Source organism: Pleurodeles waltl, chromosome 1_2, assembly GCF_031143425.1.
Source record: "Pleurodeles waltl isolate 20211129_DDA chromosome 1_2, aPleWal1.hap1.20221129, whole genome shotgun sequence".
Lineage (NCBI taxonomy): Eukaryota > Metazoa > Chordata > Amphibia > Caudata > Salamandridae > Pleurodeles > Pleurodeles waltl.
The window spans coordinates 163,943,511-163,963,941 of NC_090437.1; the positions used below are offsets into that span (position 1 = coordinate 163,943,511).

Consider the following 20,431-nt stretch of genomic DNA (forward strand, 5'->3'; position numbering starts at 1 on the left):
TAGGTTCAGTTTTGAATCAAAGTAAGAGTTAATGTGTCTCCTGTAAAGTACATAGTGTACCATGCAAATGGTAGATTTTTATTTTACATTAATAGGTAAGTGGATTTCTGCTTTTAACAGATCTTTTTGTTACTTGCAATTCATAAATTGGAATTCTTGTAATATAGCACAGTAAGCTTTGAAGGACATGTGACTCCTACACCATGTAAACTGTATGGAACACATCCTGTACACTGATTTACACACTTGCATGATTTATTTTCACTGTATTATGTACTTGGTGCACAGTGCTCCGACACCCTGCTTTGGGATGAGTAGCGCTGTAAAAGAAATTAAACAAAATAGTGGATTTAAAATATTTGTGTAAATGCTGGGACAGGCCAGCACACTTGACATCTTACAATGCATGCATACCTCCTATATACAGGGACTGTTCAAAGTCAACCCCACGCCTCTTAAACACCTGTGAAGTGATAAGCTGTGTGCCTTTGTTTCCTTTCCAATGCATTTACACTTAGATTTTAGGCTCCAGGTATCTCCCCACCAGGATACTTAAACACAAGGAGGCCTGATAGCCCCTTAAATTTGGCCTTTGTTGGGCCCAACTGCAATTTAAAATAACGCGTTCCCTTGCCGCAGACTGTACTGATGCTGCTGAATGTGTCCTGGTAACAACTTAAAGGGGTGATATCAATACGAGTACCCGGTGCTCTCCCTCAATTATCTGTTAAATTTATCCAGGCGGTGCCACTTGCTGGGACTTCACCCCCAAAATCAGCCCCAATTGATAACTTCTCCTGTTACCCAATATTATAAAATTGCAGCGGCACACGTTACAAATTTGTCGACTTAAATAGTTCATGTTTATATATGTTGCTTTAAGAGTTCTCATCCAAACAATCTTCATAAATTGAATCAGATTATAATTTATTCTTCTTGAAAATATGGTTTCCAAAGATTGCTCACATTCCCGTCAACACGTGTTTCGTCTGGGGAATACCCCTTGACTTCATCAGGACTTCCTACAACAAAGTTTCATTGTATATATGGTTAACATAGAGCATTGTATTACTATACCAATCCCTCACCATCCAAAGTGACAAGCTTAATACATGCTTCACTGTGAAAACCATGATTATTTGTCAGTATACAGCAGTGTATCCACATAATGTAGTCCAAAGTGCCAATAACTTCTATACATATAATATTTCATTTACATACATATTCTAATACCATAATATAATTATTTAGTATCCCGTTCCTAGTGACCTGGCCTATTGTAAACTGTATCCTTGCAAAAGTGGAGAGCATGCTTGAAGGTATAGTGATGTAATAAGTGTGCTCTTACATCTTCAAATACACAAATACAAAAGCAAACTTATACCTTCTCAGTAATCCTTGCAAAATATTCACTGTGCTGCCACATATAGTCCTTGATACTGAAATGCATGTTTATTCCTTGGTTAGTATCTTCTCATATATCAAATTAAGTCCTATATGCTCTACAGGGCAGTGTTATAATCATGTTGCTTACCTGACTACTTGTGCTTACCTTGAGGAATCTTGTATTTGGATGCCTTAAGCAATGAAGCAGCGTATCCTTAAAATATTACCGCAAATTAGTAGTCTCCTAATATATTTGGAAGTACAAAGGTCAAATTTCCCTCCCCCGAACTCTTACCTTACTCTTTTCTCTCTGTGTACATTCCGCGAGTACGTCGGATTAGCAGCAAGGAGGAACGTAGTTTCCTCGGTGGCGTTTTAAAGCCTGCCCTCACCGTACATAGATATAAAGGAAGGACTAGACTTCGTATCGCCCATAAACAAAGAAGATGGACTCTTCTTCGGATCGCATTATACTTCACATAGATAACTTAAGTTCTTTATCGCTATCCCTCACCACGCAACGCCATAAATAAACACACAGTTCTTTGGATTGTATAAGTCATTATTTGTTCATCTTCACCACACATCGCCCCAAATAAACGGGTACTTTGTATGTAATATATCAACCATATAAGTATATTACTACATCGTATTCCGGCCCATACATCCCGGATCATGGCATGGAAGATAGACTTGTATTTTAATATCACGCTGCGCTACATATACTCCGCTACCTAAGGCTATCCTTTGTACTGTCTCATCAACAGAACAAATAAGCCTCATTAAAGGCACCTCAATATTTGTCTTATTCCTCATATCTACATTTACCCTAAATCATGAATATTTTTCATTGTACACATTTGCAAATTATTAACCACTATATTACTATCAATGTGTCTTATCCATATTCTATAATACTAAACCATACAACTATCAATATCCACTCTGCATATCTTATGTCTGAAATCTCTCTACCACATACATATTTTTACCACAATATTATGCTTTTCATAAGTTGAGTACTATTATATCCAATTAATGTTGTGATAAGAGTAGCTCAAAGTCCCACGATCCAGTTGGTTAACCACTCCTTATCTATCACCAAGAAAATACTCCATTTCATGATCTGAATTCAAACCTAGCTCTACTGGCCCTAAACGCATAATCCAAACTGATTCTTTCTTTCTTAAGGCTAATTCCCTATTACCACCTCGTGGGTTTTGTTCACAATGCTCAAATCCAAAAAACGTAGTCTTTATAGGCTCCCTGTATCTCGCATATTCTCATATGGGAGGCTATGGGATAATGTTCATCTTCTTGTCTTATTGCTCTCCAGTGCTCCAATATTCTCACTTTAAGGGGCTTATTCGTTCTGTTGATGAGACTGTACAAAGGATAGCCTTAGGTAGCGGAGTATATGTAGCGCAGCGTGATATTAAAATAAGAGTATCTTCCATGCCATGATCCGGGATGTATGGGCCGGAATACCATGTAGTAATTCACTTATATGGTTGATATATTACATACAAAGTACCCGTTTATTTGGGGCGATGTGTGGTGAAGATTAACAAATAATGACTTATACCATCCAAAGAACTGTGTTTATGGCGGTGCGTGGTGAGGGATAGCGATAAAGAACTTAAGTTATTGATGTGAAGAATAATGCAATCCGAAGACGAGTCCGACTTCTTTGTTTACGGGCGATACGAAGACTAGTCCTTCCTTTATATCTATGTACGGTGAGGGCGGGCTTTAAAACGCCACCGAGGAAACTACGTTCCTCCTTGCTGCTAATCCGACATACTCGCGGAATGTACACAGAGAGAAAAGAGTAAGGTAAGAGTTCGTGGGAGGGAAATTTGACCTTTGTACTTCCAAATATATTAGGAGACTACTAATTTGCGGTAATATTTTTAGGATACGCTACTTCATTGCTTAAGGCATCCAAATACAAGATTCCTCAGGGTAAGCACAAGTAGTCAGGTAAGCGACATGATTATAACACTGCCCTGTAGAGCATATAGGACTTAATTTGATATATGAGAAGATACTAACCAAGGAATACACATGCATTTCAGTATCAAGGACTATATGTGGCAGCACAGTGATTATATTTTGCATGGATTACTGAGAAGGTATAAGTTTGCTTTTGTATTTGTGTTTTTGAAGATGTAAGAGCACACTTATTACATCACTATACCTTCAAGCATGCTCTCCACTTTTGCAAGGATACAGTTTACAATAGGTCAGGTCACTAGGAACGGGATACTAAATTATATTATGGTATTGGGATATGTATGTAAACAAACTATTATATGTATACATAGAAGTTATTGGCACTTTGGACTACATTATGTGGATACACTGCTGTATACTGACAAATCACGGTTTTCACAGTGAAGCATGATTCATGCTTGTCACTTTGGATGGTGAGGGATTGGTATAGTAATACAATGCCCTATGTTAACCATATATACAATGAAACTGTTTGTTGTAGGAAGTCCTGATGAAGTCAAGGGGTATTCCCCAGACGAAACACGTGTTGACGGGAATGTGAGCAATCTTTGGAAACCATATTTTCAATAAGAATAAATTATAATCTGATTCTATTTATGAAGATTGTTTGGATGAGGACTCTTAAAGCACCATATATAAACATGAACTATTGAATGTGTCCTGGTGTCTGAAAATTACAACAGGACCAGTTCAGCATATTTTAGTGGGGCCCAGCTTCTTTGCAATGTGGACAACATCCACCCTATGAAAATAGTGGGATGGACTCTGTCTACCCAAATGCACTCCCAAATTGTGCCTAGCCCCTCGTGGGGTAATATTTGGAGCCAAATCTAGAATTCACCTGACTGTTGTTTTTCAGAGTTCGATGCTTGCTCTTCAGCTTCTGCAAAAGTTTTAATTTTCACACACAATGATAAACTGCCATTGGGCACCACCTCCCTCCTCCTGCTAGTGTCTGCCTAAATACTAGTGACCCCAGCATGGACCCCCCATTTATTCATATTAGTTCCTTGTCTTTTGCTTTCTACTCTTTGGTACATTGGTCAAAGTGGGAGTGCTGCTTCCACTCATTTCAGTGGCATTCTGACAGTGTGTGTGTAGTCGCACTCTTACTTAAGATGCTGTTACTGTCAACCAATATACCTCATGACAGTGTCCTGGTTCTTCATGCCATCATGCACAATGCTTACATCCACTGCTGAGCCAGTAGTCAGTCCTTCAGCTATCACCTCTCCAGACTTGGTTGTATCAGGCAAAACCCCAAATTGAATTGAATTGAATGGATGAGTGAAGCATAAAGCCTGTGAGAACAACTCAACTTCAAAGGTACAGGAGGAGGGATTTCCTTCAGCAACCTCAAGCTCCACTCTTAGTTCCATCAAAAGACAAAAGGTGAAATGTGTAAAAACTCCCCAAGATCGCTAGCTATTCCTTCCATCTTCCTGCAAGGGGTCATCCGGCATATGTTCAGGTGGAGGAACATAAGCTCCTCACTAGATGGTGGTGCAGGTTTTGTCCACCAGCTGTAGCTACACGCATCCCAGTGTTGGGGGCGCAGCAGGTCTATCGGCATGCTTACATCTTCCCACATACATGGGTCTATGCCGAGGTCTCCTGACTATTCTCATATTTCTCAATCTAATCCTGCAGCAGAGTCTTGTGCTGTTTATGCTCACCATAAAAAGATGTATTCTAATTTTCCACAGCTTCAGCTCCTTCATAAACATGGTTGACAAAATGACTTACCATAATGAATTTCTGGAGCAGCATGTGCGCAAATTACCATTTTGGCATCGTTAGCTAACCCTCTTTCGTTCAGAGAAAAAGAAAATGGGACTGAGTACAGGTTTGGCGTAGGCATGTTTGTATTTTTGAAAAATATACAAACTGCAGCTCAGAATAGTAGCTGGCTTTATGGTTGTAATTTGCAATCTTGGGGTGTTCATGTCAAAGCGTTGCATAGCCATTTCACAAAAGGATTGCAGGGCCAAAAAAGTGGGTAAAAAACAATCGACTCTTTGTATACGATTTTAAATGATAGAAAATACCACTCGTTTTCTAGAACATGATTTCTCTCCCACCCTGATAGGTACAATGGAGTTGTAGCACTATGAATAAACCATTACATCACTGTTAAATATGGAAATATTAGTTAACTATCATGTTACACTTTAACCCATAGTGCACATGCACAGACAACATGAACCCTAAACAAGAGATAATGTAATCCAGATGCAACCCCTGCATAACTCGATACCACAATATTTGGCATTCCATCTACTCAGTTAAACTGCATGGGGAACACAGCATAATACCTGTGGGAAAATATCTAAAAAGAGTGTAAGTGTTAATGAGAATTGGTTAAAGTGAACTTTTGGAGCATCTTCAACGTTTAACATTTGTGATTTTTTGTTTTTTGTTTATATCAACTAAGGAAGTAGTTATGGTGTAGAGACTAAGTCAATCTGAGCACCTGCTTTTGAATCCACAATGGCACTTCACTGGAAATTGTGCAGTTCTGATCAAATCACTTAATCTGTTATAATGGTGTAATTGCGTCTACCTGTATAATTCAATGATTTAAACCCTCACTTGTTATATGCAGTCTCACTCCCCAAAATGTTCAATGCTCTGATACCCCCCAGTTTTGTCTGCTATATATACACATACATATTTTGCATTGTTCAGTTATCCTGCTTATTCCACCCTGTAAATAGCTCTTCCTTTTTGGGATCTATGGGAACCCCCTCATTTTATGACATTACTGTAGAAGCCCCTTTATCTCTGTACTAATTCCACACCTTTAATACGGTTCCTAAAAGTCTGTTTCTAAAAGTATAATTGTTGATGTCTTTGGGAGCACTTTTGTGTGTTTATTAGGAGATTTCAACATCTTTAGTTACATGGAAAGTTTTGTTATGCGTCATATGTTGCTTTTAGTATGAAAAAGCACCTTTCAATAAGGTTGCAGTGCTTTCTTAAGTGTCAAACATGCACTGAGGCACAAGACTCTCTCTCTCTCTGTACCAAACAACTGTCTCATCTAATGCTCGGAGGTCCGTTAACTCTTGAAGCTCCGCATTGCTTAGTGTCTGGTTGGAAACTATTGGCAAAGCCAATAGATCTGGCATTAATTTGCTGAAGCATGAAAATACAGATATGAATAAATGCTGTTTGCATGCATTGACGCATTTAAGTCAGGCATATTTGCAATATGTTCTCTGATACTAGCTCTGAGGATATCTCTGTCCGCATCGTGTGAAGTGGCAGCTCCTCCACTGTGGCTTGAAGTACTAGCTTCAAGCACCCCTCCCCCGAAGGGTTGGGTTTGGTTTCGCCCTAGTTCCTTATATATGGAGTTAAACAACATTAATGACCTGCCTCCAAAGTGGTAACAATCTGTGTGCCTATGTTTCATTTCATTGCATTGGCGGCTAGGTGTTGTGCTCCAGAACTCTCCCAGCCAAGATGATACACTGATAGCCCTTCACACCAGGCCTTTGTTTTGAACCCAGCTAGAATCTAAGATGGAAAGTCTGCTTGTCCTGCACGTTGCTCCCCCAAAGGTATGAAGACAACGTGCAGGCACTGCTTAATGTGTCAGTGAAATTACAAATTCAGGATGTTTCCCTTTGTCGGCCAGATCCATCCCATAAAAATAGCTTCTAGAAGCGGTGTGATCCCCCCCCCTACTTTCTAGCACTGGTTCCAAACGAATGGCTTAGTGCCATCCTTACCTTATTTCAACAGATGAGATTTCAATTTCTCCTTAATATTTAGGCATAGTAAACCACCACCTCTCCCCTCCCGCAAACCTAGCCGCTGCAACCAGTCAGTCATCAAACAATGAATCAATCAGCAGTCAAGACTTTGGGCATGTTTCCTCTGGTTCCACCATCCTCCCCTCACTGCCCACCCAAAAGGAGGGTGGATTGCCCCAATGCCCTGCCACCACCACATCACCGTTTTTTTTTTTTTTTTAACACAACACTCTGCATTAGTCTCTAGCTAGTTGTGGTCAATAAAGTACCGAAATAAAATATGAACATTTATCAATTATTTTTCCCAATCCCAAACTCTCTCTCTGTAACATTTATTTATGGATTGAAAATCAGTGAGTATACTGCATTTATATGCTGATGCTAGCTATTTTCTGTTTGTTTTTGTTGTTGTTAAAGGTGATGCACGAAGTACTACAACCAAGAGCCTCCAATCCTTGTCTGAATTTGGGCTGCTCGCATCTGTGTCTCGTGGGCCCTGGTTTGAAAGGGAGCTGTTGGTGTTTTACAGGAATGGTGCTTGCCAGTGATGGAAAAAACTGCATTGCCTTCAAGGATTCGACTTTCCTGTTGGTGGCTTTTGCCAATGTTATTACGCAAGTATGATTCCAGTGCTGTTTTTCATTTCTTTTAACATGTTGGGATGAAATACAATTTAAAAGTACCCCCTTCATGAAGGACTACATCAATCTCAAGTGTGACTCCCTTCTGGGCAATTTGGCATTGATTGACCTTTCTTGCCTGCTCCTCCACCTCCAGCAAAACTGAGGGCAAATATTGCAGATTTTAAAAGGGACTAATGATACATTGCAACTCATCAGAATATCCAGGAGCATTACTTTCCACTGCAGCATATCATGCCAGTCTCTGGGTGAAAATTGTTTAGCCAGTACTAAAGCATACTTGTGGAGCATGTAATACCACAGGAGTAGCAGTGGCTGATCACCAGTCACACTCAAAATGGCCATCAAAAACCCCATTCCATAAGGCATTGCAGCAGTACACACCTTCAAGACATAATACCCACCTCTGTTTATTTGCTAGTCACTAAACATTCAAAGTGTACCAGAAAAACTTCATCATAGTAAATGACAGTCTGTGCCAGAGGTCTGCCATCTTGAGCCCTGGCACATTCAAGATGTTGATTGACTTCCAGGGAACTAAAAAAGGCATTTTAAGTTAGCACCAAAGTATTGCAAGACACGAAAATGCTTGATGTGTCAGTCAGACAAGCTATGCTTTACATATGCTTTGCGCTAGTCTGTCATCAAGGTTTACCGTTTACAGTAAATTGATCATTTTGAGTGGAGCCTTCTCAGTGTATGATGGAGAGTAGAGTTGGCTCAGGATATCTGGGAATGTGCTAGGTCAGATGTTGACTAGTAATTACTCCAGGTTTCTCATCCTGTAGTCTCTAGCTTCAGACAAGAGGTGCAGCTGTGCCAAGAGCCTTGCATGCCAACTTCGTCCATTCACCAATTGCTCATAGTGTTGGCAGATGTGGAATCCTCACTACGAGATCCCTCACTTATTCATCCTTGAAGCCATTTACCCTTGCTACCTTCATTTGTGCCATCACAGCATTCATGGCTTTCATGCTTCACAATGAGGTATAAACCAGGTAATTTGCTTCACCGCAGCCTCTGCATATAAATCAACTGTTCTCCTTCATGGTCTGATCTTGAGGAGTTCCAAAGTGAAGCTTCTTCACTGTCAAACCCCTGCTCTTGTATTCTAGAATATTCTGAAAGAGCTTATTTAAATTTTTCTTCAGTGTAGATTTATATTTGCCTCCCCCTCCCTGGTTCACTGTAAAGTTTAAGGGCATTCTGTAATTAAATGCTTATTGTGGGGGGAAAAAAAGTGATTTTTGGTAAGAAGTAAGAGTTTATGCTGGACATCCACCTAACAACTGTAAGACAGGTTAAACTCAATGGAAGGCACTTGTAAAGCATATCTGCAGCTGCGTGAGAAACACATTCAGAGTGGAAAAAACTCTACCAAAGCCATTGAGAAATTGGGTGGCTCTTCCGGGAGTATTGCCAAGTGGTATACATTTTTGCAAGACATGCGAGGGTAAGTCCAAGCCTTGCTTGAGTGTTTCAATGAAAAGGTAAGAATGCTTTAATATAAATATTTTGCATTCCATCATTCAAAACTAGCTTTGTTTAGTGAAATATAGTTGATAGCAATTTGGGCTCAGTAATATTTTGGGCACTGTCTGTTAAAATAGTTGATATTAGTGGAGCAATCCTTTTTCTTCAGAAGAGCTATAACTATCATCTCTTCCCCTCTCTAGCTTTGTTGCATGTGCTTTTATAGTCCCTTCTTTGGGCAGTGGCAATACTCCTACTTATCTACCCTGCCTCAAGAGGAAGTGACTGTCTAGATTATTTGTCTGCAGTTTCAAGAGGCTAACTTTCAATGACCTTGCACTAGGTTTCCCAAGCTCTATGTAGTGATATGTATATTTGGTGATAATGGACAGAGGCGCATAATTAGATGCTTTCCCCATTGTGATAGTAAACACTACTGGTGGTAAAAATTCTAGAGCCTGCAATATTGCATGCTTTGCTGTTCCTCCATGGTGATAAAGGAAGTGTTACTTTGTGAGTTAATAAAATATAAGACTGACTGAATAAGTTACTACTATATACTACTTTAGTTTGCTGCCTTCAACTTATTATGTGGTCCACAAGATAGCCATTGATGCAAAAAGGCCTAAGTCTGTTGCCACATAAAAAGGCCACCTTCTTATTGCATAGCACAGTTTGTGTTAGGGAGTCTTCAGCTTAAGTTGTGAACTTGAGGTTTTTCGTGGGGCGAAGGGTTTGAATCTTCCTTGTTCACTCGTCTTGCAGCCTTTGTAGTCTTTCAGATCATGTTGATAGACCGTGGCTAAATTTTGGCTTCCAAGTTCCTTAGATATACCTTTACTGCTTTGTTATGCCTGAACAGGCATCCATTTTGGGGCTTGCATGACAAGTGATCTTCGTGACTTAGTATTAAAAGACTCATGTGTCCTTGGTGCATCTTGATCTGACAAGATATCTTTGACAAATAAAAAGAATGTAGATTCTTCTGCATCTTTTGGTTATTGGGTAAAAGGTAAAGACCCATGCTTTTCCTCAGACCCTACCTCACCTCTTTAAAAGGCCGCTGCTCTGCAATGTGAAGAAACGGTGAACAAAGTTTACTTTTCTAGAAACTCCTGTCCAGCTCCTCACTAATGAAATGCATACTGACCACCACTGCTTTAAGGGGGAGACTTTCAGCACCCATATCCTTTTGCATGATTGTCAACAGCCTATCTACTATTGCCTTGTCATCCTCTTTCTTTATAGTGACATCCTTTTCCTCCACTGCCAGCAAACATGTGCTAAGATCTGGAGTATTTCTGGTGCTCTAGTACTCACTTTTTTTGTCTCATGATTCCATTCTGAAAATTCAAACCGAGGCAGTTCTGTTAGAACTTAGGGATGATCTGCCCATTCCCCCATTGAAAACCAGTCATTAGGAGCTACAGCTCATACGGACCGACACTGATTTTACTGGTTTGTTTTTGTGATTCTGAGCAACTTCCTTTTACAGAATCTATGGGAAAAGTACAGACTCCAAGTGGTCCCTAATTTACCAGTTTTACAAACAGTTGTCTTAACAGCTTGGTCCAACCTGTTCAGTTTTTTTTACTTAAAATATAATATCAGTAAATGCACTTCCCCCTTGAAAATGTACTGCAAAACCATTGCTTTTGCTTCGGATTTACATGTAGAGATAGTCTGTTCTAAAGCCAAGTTCCAGCTACAATTGTCAAACTGCAGCAATGTAGTTAATACCTTGTAATCCCCAAAATTCAAGTTTTTCAGAGGGATCCATAGCATAAGCTAATAGTGTACAAAAACTGGAAAGTGCTTCCCTATTTGTCTTCCCATTTCTACCCCTTCCCAAATCCCTTCTTACTTGTGACCATTCCATGCCAAAGTAATTTTTCCTAAATAGTCCACATTTCCTTTTATTGTGTTTTTTTTTTAATGTATACATATTTAGCTGCTTGAACATTTGAAAAACCCAAGTGTGTTTTTTATTGAACTTCAAGCCTGTTTCTACTGCCAGCAATGGAGTTGGTGATTTGTGTCTAATCCGGGACAAGGCTTCCTATAATGCATCTTCTCTAGTGCAAACCTGACTGAAAACAGTCCTGGTCTAATCATTGGCTGCCCACACCACCAATCCATTTCCCTTGAACATTGAGACAGGAAAGATAGGGAACATTTTCATTCTCTTTTGCACACATAACCATTACTTATTACAAAACTAGGTACTATACCAACACCCTACTAAACACACAAGACATCAGTAGCACAATCCTATCACAACTAATGAGAAAAATAAAACAGAAATTGTACTAATTACTAATGTTGGGTTCTGGAGCAGTGTGCTTTTTGCTGCAAAAAGCATTTCAATGCCTTGTCGGGGGTCATAAGCGCTGTATAAACCCATTTAGCGTTTACATCATTAGTGTCACCTTATCACAAATATTTTAATTCAGGACCTTGACTCAGTTTGGCTTCCTTGCAACATCCCCATATGGTCCTCTGTAATTTCAACCATGATATGAAGAAATGCCTACAAGACTTTAGATTTAACCTGCTGCTATCTGGTCACTCTCTACATGCAGATACTGCTCAGGCAGGATAACTGTATAACATTGGATCTTATCAAGATACCACCACACTGCCCCTTCCCCCAATCATTGACCCCCTTCCGACTGCTCACTCACCCACATCCCCAGTCAAGTCACAAGGATTTGAGTTTCCATTTCTTGTGATGCGGAACCAGTGTAGGAAATTGAAATGTTGGGCTGTGGTAAGAGAAACTACAAAAACACTGCACCTACGCTCATACAGTGTTGACCGACACCTTTGATGTGGTTCCTGAAAAGTACTCTGTAGGGTACTCTTGGTAGTTTGGCACAATCAGCAAGCCTTCATCAAATTTCGTGAGGCTTTTATTGCCAGCTAGACAAACGGCAGTACTGTTGTAAAGGATTAGGAGGTCTAAAGTAGCTTAGTTTATTACAAGTGATGTAAGAGGGATGTTTTAAAAGTACCACAAATCAAGAAAAAATAACTAAATATAATAACTATGCATTCTGAGTACATTTCTGAATTCAGTAAAAATTCAAATCGGGTCACACCAAGCAGTTTCACCCTTTTAAACAGTATCTAGTTCAAAGAAAGATGGTTCGAAGGCAGAACATGCAGTCTGGGCAGATTGGGAAATGTCAAGGCAATTGGTAGGGAGCTGAAGAACAGCAATGATGTGTTTGCAGCATCCCAGCAAAACTTCTAGTAAGGCACTGTCAAACAGCAGGCTGGTCTACAAGGGATGGCTGGTGAAGGCCAGATCATGCCTCTGCAGGCAGACAGAATCAATCCAGGCCATGCTGTGAGCTGTCTCTGGTTTGGTGCACGCTCCTTTTTTGGAAATGTATTTCTCGGTGGTGTATCTGCTGTCTGGGCATATTGTGAATATTGGCTTTAAAGAAAAGTTTGCAACAACATGGTGGCGTGAGGGATTGTTGGCGACCCTGAGTGTCAACTGTGTTTCCTTCTACGATGTTATAACAGACTAAGATTGGTAGTTCTAAACATGGATAGAAGTACCGAATTATACTCCTGATGTTGGTTTCTTACTCCTGTTAATAACACATAGGTCAATGGTTCATTTTATGCACAAGATATTATTAAAGCAGGCAATTACTCACAAAGGAGGTAAATCCTCACCCACACTGAGGCATGCTTAATCATGAGGTTACTGTTTTTGCCAGCATTGATAGTACCTTACAGGTTCATACCAGAGCTCTTGGAGTCTTTTACGTAACTTGTACAGGCAAGAGTAAGGTGGAACTAATAAGGGGTTTTCAGTGTAACTGCTAAAATTGCATTGGGAAAGAATGGATAAGAATCAATTTTATTAATAAAAGTTGGAAAAGCCAATCCCATGATAGGTTAAAAATCTACTGACTGGAATAAACTTGTTGCTAATTATACTTTCCTCACTGCACTGCTAAGCTTGATATGTTTTATGTCTATAATGGTAACATAAGCAAGCATCCTTGAGCTTTCTTCAGTTTCTATAGTATCTACTACCATTATTTTCATAGGCTTCTTTGCCTGGCTAAAAAAAGGGGATAAAACCACACCATCTGTTAGTTTTCAACTAATGGCAACTAACACGGGTGAGTGACTTTTCAGAATCAATCTCCTTGGTTATTGAAATCCAGGCAATGGCATTTGATGTCCCAGCTGGGATTCACTGATAGAAATGTTTTGTACCCTCCTGTTCATTGAACTTCTACTGAGGAGTGGGTGGGGGTCATACAATACTGGTACAAACAGTCATCCAAGTGGCCAACTACCATGTGAAGTATTGAGGTTAAAGAGCGGAATATCAGTCCTTGTAACAGATTTTGTTGTCTTGGAAAAACCAAACCTCATAGGCCTCTGGCTGGCTCACCTTTGGTGAGGAAGAGTGGGTGAGCAGACTTCTTAATTCAGGCAGCCTCAGCTTCACCTTTACTGTGTTCCAAATAGTGAGTTGCAGAAACGTTCAAATAAGTTATCCTTAACAAATGTCAATATGACTCATAGATCAATATGACTTTGAAAAGTCTCCTCAACTATACCAGAAAAGTTAGTTCCTTTATAAACAGGGTAAAGTCCCTGCCTGCTACACTTAGGCAATGAGTCACCAAAGAATTATATAATTCGAAATTTGAAACCTGCAAAGCAACAAATAAAACTGTAGGAAATACAATGCTGCAGATCCACACCTCAATTATTGGAGTAATTAAGAGTCCATGTTGGCTTTAAAAACCGCAAAAAAAAAAAAAAATCAAATTGTACCATCTCCAAACTTGGCCAGACCTGCTTAAAGACCTCTCCCAAAACAATGTGATCTCTTCCTAAACGTGTTGGCAAAATTAACATCAATTTGGTCTCTATTAAATCAGAATTTCCCTTGTCCAGAAGGTGCTCGCATGTTACCACCCAATACCATTCTTTTGGAATCCTTTGACCATCTGTTTCCGCATTACATAATCATATTACATATTGCATCATGTCAGTCTCATTCTCCATCTTGCGGCGCTCATCAAGCTATGGAAGTGGTTGCCACCATTGTGGCCCATCTCTACATCCTTCTAAATAGTTTCTGGACTGCTGCCATTTTCCCCAGTACCTGGAGAACTGAATGATGCTGTTATGCCTTTAGTGCAAAAAAAAAAAAAACCCACATCTTAATACTGTGACTAGCACATTTTAGTCCAAACTCTTCTGTCTAGGAAGAAAATGATAGAGTAGGGACTGGCATCTCAGCTCCAGAACTTCATAGAAGCTCATTATTCTGAACACTGCTCAAGTGGGGTTTTTAAGGAAGACTGCTGGATGGGGGCTGATGGCAGCAGTGTTTGGGAACTGATTCTGCTCAATATGTCTGCTGCCTTGAGCACTGTTGAGCATCACCTCCTTATTCACAGGTTATGACATTGACTGCTCAGTACTGACTGGTTCACAGCTTCACCTAACCTGACCTCAAAGGGTGGTTCTGTTTAATTTGGGCAGTCCATATGGAAGTTTGAATGGGGTGTGGGTTTTACATGTTTATTATTTTTGTTTTGGTAAATAGCATACATTACCCAAAGCCAGAATGAAAACAGTTGATGCAACCTGGGATTTATCACATATTTTACTTATCTTCTATAATAATTTCTTCTAATTGTAGATGTCTGGAGCATCATTTTTAATGAGTGGTTCAGTGTATATTGTGAGTTCAACCTTTTGAGAACTTAGAAATAGGTCACAATCTTGTCTATATGTGACCTGGATCTGTATATCATAGTGTAGTCTATCCTTGCCACACCCCTATACCTAAAACTTCTTTGAGCATCCCTTCGCAGTGTACCCACCCTCTCTGCAGCCGTGCACTAGTCCATGACTTGGTTGCAATCCCTGATTGTTGGTGGTTTAAGAACTACACCACCTGTGTGCTATGTTTCTCGTCAGTATCAAACTGTTGACATAATGTTTGATATTTTGACCACTCTGTATTCCCAGCATTATTGTATGTGATTCCAGTAATGAGTGACCCAGGACTAGGTCAGTGCTTTTTTCTGTTTAATGCCAATAGTGTCTTCTTATCAGATAATTCAGTGTTGTGTTTTAAAAGTGCCTTTCTGCCTGTACAAGTGGCATTTTCAGTGTTCCCAAATTGTTATAGTTGAAGATGTGTGAAGTGTACTGATTTGTGGCTTCTATGGGGTTCTGTAATGCTTGCCATCTAGTCTGTAAACTCCGTCAAAGGTTAAGCACATGCAATGCCCTAAGTATTATGATTGTGGCAATAGCTCTTCACATGCAGACATATCACATCGGCCCTGCACCTCTGACACAGTGTAACACGAATGGTGCTGGTAATATAAAAACTGCCTCTGTGTCAAATTTGACGGAGGAGCACTTCCACTAGGATTATCGTGGAACGCGGTGCCTTGCGTAGTCTGATGCGGACTCTGACCTCTAGGGTCAGTACACAGGACAATAGCCTGCACTACAGCCTACCAGCTTTCTGGCTTCCCATTACATCTTAACCAGGTATGAGAAGTTAAGCTGTTCCAATTGAAGTGGCTGAGAGTACTCTCACTATGCTCTCAATAGTGTAGGTAGTAACAAAATGTACCAACATAACATAAAGTTACCATGGTTGAAGTTTCTTTTTCACCATTTTCTTAACGCTGGTTGCCATGCTTTGTCTCGTTTGCCTAATGATCACAGCTCATTTTTTTTAAAGCAAGAATACGATTGTTGCAATAAATGTAAAAGACATGTCTGCATCTTTCTTGCGTCTCAGCTTGGGTACGCAGAATAACTGTTTTCACGAATTTTCTATGGGAATCTGAGCAGTCATGTTCGAGGTTGCAAATACCATGAGGTACCCTAATATTTGTAGGAGTTCAGATTGGACACTGTTAGCGAGCTAGGAATCCTGTCAAAATTTCCTGCTGGTACACGCAGCCTGAGTCTCTATATGCCAGCATTTGTTGACCAGAAGCAGTCCTACTTGATTTATAGGAACTGCGTAACAGGACATCACCATAAATTAAATCACAGGACCATTGACCATGAGAGACTGATTATTAGGCTTTTCAACTAGATGATATCACAAAACATAAATTACATGCCACAATTGAGTGAGCTCTTTTTACTGTTGCCAGCCTTAATCTTCCTAACGCTAGTTCAGTCAGTAACTCCAGCAGCTGCATGTCTGAAATCTCTCTGCATTCTTGAAGTGTCCAGAAGGAAAAGCTTCAAATGGCGGCTTTTGAAAGGTGAAACTTGTTCAGCCTCTTCTTCTTTTTCAAATGCTAGTAACTGGGACCATTCAGCTCAAAATAAAATCCTAATGATACGGCATACATTAAAACTAAAATAAATAAAAGCCTCTTAGTAGCTGAAAGAAGTTAAAAACATGGACCCTGATGATGACTGATCTAATGGCTGGCCAGCAGCAGGCTTTAAAAAGCTGTAGAAATGTTGAACGGCAGTAAAACTATATAAATAAAAAAATAACCTAACGCCTGACCGATTAGGTTAGTGAATATAGCACTATACTCACCTTTCCTTTCAACATCTACATCCCCCCCTTGCTCACATGTGCCGTACGTTTGGCATAAACATCTACATATATGCAGATAACTCCTGCTAAACTTGACTGTAGAACCCCCACACCCCCACACCTCCAAAACCCCATCCCACCTTCCCATGGATTGCCTTGTATAGCCTCTCTTGTCCCTCCAAGGAAGTATGCGATCTTTGTATTATATTGGATGAGAACTATGCTCTGGATCTGCAAGCTGCAGTACCTAGCTCCTGCTTTACTTTCTTAAAAATCTGCAGCACATTCTAACTAACCTTGTAGACTTCCAACCAGGCCAGTGTCTAGGCGTATAAATTGGATCACATCTCCCCTATGCTCCCTCTCCCACATTCCCCCCGGTTCAAATATGTGTCTAGTTAAAATTGTGAATTATAGTTCACAAAGTGATTTATTACTTTTCCCCTCTGTTTTCGGTGGGAAAATTATGGAGGTACTCTCCATATCACTCCTTAGGACCTTATAAGCTATCAGTTCTGCTAATTGCCACTCAAGACAAGCCCATTCTCGAGACAGAACCTTCTCTGCCACTAATTTTTGCAATACTTAACCACTCCATCTTATGTCCAATTCTCCCTATCTCCAGGAAGCAGTTGAAAAACAGGCTTTGCACTCAACAGTTAAACTTTTTCCGTGGTAAGTGGGCTTGGTCACCGAGCGCCAGATCGATTTGAATACCTCATAACATAACCAAATGCAGTGATGAGATATAGGGTGCTTTAAAAAGAAAATGGCTGTACTGTTGCAGTCTCTTCATGGGGGCTTCTGACTCCACATGGACACCTAATAGTGGTCTGTCTTTCTGCACCCTTGCTTTTAACTCGAAGGACATCTCCTAATAACCTGCTACTACAGTCATGGCCAAAAGACTGCAGCATTGGTGTTATTACATGGTATTTTCAATGTACACTTCATAGGGTGCCAACAACCTCGCCATTCTTGCTGACCGAGACAGCCTTGGAACAACTCAAGTACCTCCAGTTCAGTGCCATATCGCTCTACAAATATGCAACTGAAGTCTAGGATACCATCTTCACCCTCACCCCTGACATAGCCTTCATCAGAGACCTGTCTCACCCTTCTCTCGACCCTGGACATCATCACCGGCTACAAAATTACACTACAACTTCACCAACCAGCACAGAGGCGGCATTGCAATCACACTAAAGGAATCAGTCACCTGCACGATCACCAATGATGAAATCACACTCATCATGGAACACATGAACTTCCAGCTCCATGCTGATGACAACACCATCAAAGGCACCCTCTCATACAGACCACTAGGACCAAGAATCTACCTCAGCGACACCATCACTGAATTATTTACCCCATTCACCATTGAATCCGATCGCTACGTCTTCCTGGGAGACCTCAACTACCACCCGGACAACCCCACCAAAACCAAGTCTGCCAACCTACTGGAAAGACTGGGCAACATCAAAGTCGAGCAGATGATCACGGGCCCAATGCATAAAGCAGGACACATGCTGGATCCCATCTTCATGTCCAGCAACAGAATCTGCTACAGCCACACCACGGATCTCACCTGGTCAGACCACTACATCATACACTTCACCCTCCCCAGATCTCCCCAACACTGCCACCATCTGCCACTACCCCTTTCTGCAGCTCGACCAAGGACACTCAGCAGCACTGAACTGATGCCTTCAGCACCTCAAGCCCAAAGTCATTACCAACTTGAATCAGGTAGTACAGAACTTTAACGACTGGATCATCTTGGCTGCTGACCTTGTCGTCCCAACCAAACCAGCCAAGATCCAGAGAACCACCAAAAAAGCCAGCTGGTACATCCCAGAATTCAGCAAATCAAAACGCAGGTGCAAACAACTGGAGAGAAGATGGTGCACCAGCAAGAACTACACTGACCAAGCCCACCTTCAAAACGGCCCTCCACTACCACCACCAGATCAAAGCCACCCAAAAAGACTCTGACCCGCCAATTCAAGAACAGTACCAACTAAACCTAGGAGCTCCTCACCAACCTCAGTTTGCCTGTCCATCACCATTGAAACGTCATACTCCTTCCCTCCCCCCCCCCCCAAAAAAAACTCATCTATACCCTCACTGACCACTTCCACAACGAGATAGATACCATCTACAATAATTTCGATCTCCAACCTCCCCAGCATTCCATCAGCCTCCACCACCTACCACCCACTCACCACATGGGGACAACTCAGCACATCAAACACACTCATGAGCTCCATCCATTTGGGAGCACCCACCGACTCCTTCCCCCACAGGATCTTGAACATTGGAAGAAACGAGATCCGCCGCCAGCTCACCACCATCCTCAATGCCTTGTTAACCACAGCCACTTTTCCAGAAGCGTGGAAACATGAAGAAATCAGACCCCTCCTCAGGAAGCCCTCTGCAGACCCCAGCAAGCTTTTCAGAATTACCCACAATCTCTCTGCTCCCGTTGACAAAGTCCTGAAGAAGGCCATAGACCTCCATCTCACTGGAGAGAAACAACCTGGTAGACCCCTCCGAATCGGGCTACAGAGCCAATCACAGCACTGAGACCGCTCTGATCGCCACAACAGACAACACATGCCCCCCCCCTGCTCTGCAGAGAAGCAGCTGCCCTGATCCTGCCCGACCTCTGTCGCCTTTGACTTTGTGTCCTACCACATACTGATCAACCGACTACGCCAGATTGGAATCACAGATGTGTTCAGATTGATGGCGTCCTTCCTCACAGGAGGCACCCAGGGAGTCCACCTCCCCTTCACCTCACAGGTAAAGCACACCATCTGCTGCATCCCCCAAGGCTCCTCCCTATGCTCAACACTCTTCAATGTCTACATGACACCACTCGCAGACACTGAGACCGCACACCATCAACACAGTGTCCTATGCAGCTCGTCTTCTCGCTCTCAACAGACCCCACCAAGGAAAAAGACCAACTTCCACAACTGTATGAAGACTATATCTGCTACATGAAGCACAACTGTCAGAAGCTCAACACTGACAAATGGAGGTACTGATCTTCGGCACACTCTCAATCCTCTGGAATGACTCCTAGTGGCCAGTAGCGCTCGGAACCAACCCCACACTCAAAGGTCAAACCCACAACCTCTGCATCATTCTTGACAGTGAAACGCCAGGACAACAGTTTCCTCAGCCTGCTGCCTCACGCTTTGCATGCTCCACAAGACCTTTAAGTGGCTCCCCATCAGCACGACTAAGACAGTGACTAGGGCCCTCATCACCAGCTGACTGGCTACAGCAACACACTCTAAACAGGCACCACCATTGAAGTCATGCAAAGTCTCCAGTTGATCCAGAACGCAGCTGCCAGCTGATCCTCAACCGTCTCAAGGTAACCCACAATCACCCAGCATTTGAAGGACCACCATTGGCTCCCGATCCAGAAAAGATGCCATTTCAAGCTCCTGACCCATGGCGACAAAGCTCTCCATAACCAAGCACCTGCCTACCTGAACCACTGCCTTCACCTCCACCAACTGACCAGGAACCTTCACTAGGCACACATCACCCTTGCAAAGATA

The 20,431-nt window shown here is 41.5% G+C and overlaps 1 protein-coding gene across 1 annotated transcript in view; it reads left to right on the forward strand.

Moving 5' to 3' along the window:
* LOC138298467 (low-density lipoprotein receptor-related protein 2-like) overlaps positions 1 to 20,431 on the forward strand; it is a 1,267,625-nt gene that overhangs the window by 840,330 nt on the left and 406,864 nt on the right. Inside the window, exon 27 of the mRNA XM_069236878.1 lies at positions 7,581 to 7,781. Coding sequence (XP_069092979.1) covers positions 7,581 to 7,781 — 201 coding nt within the window. The remainder of the gene's footprint in view (positions 1 to 7,580; positions 7,782 to 20,431) is intronic.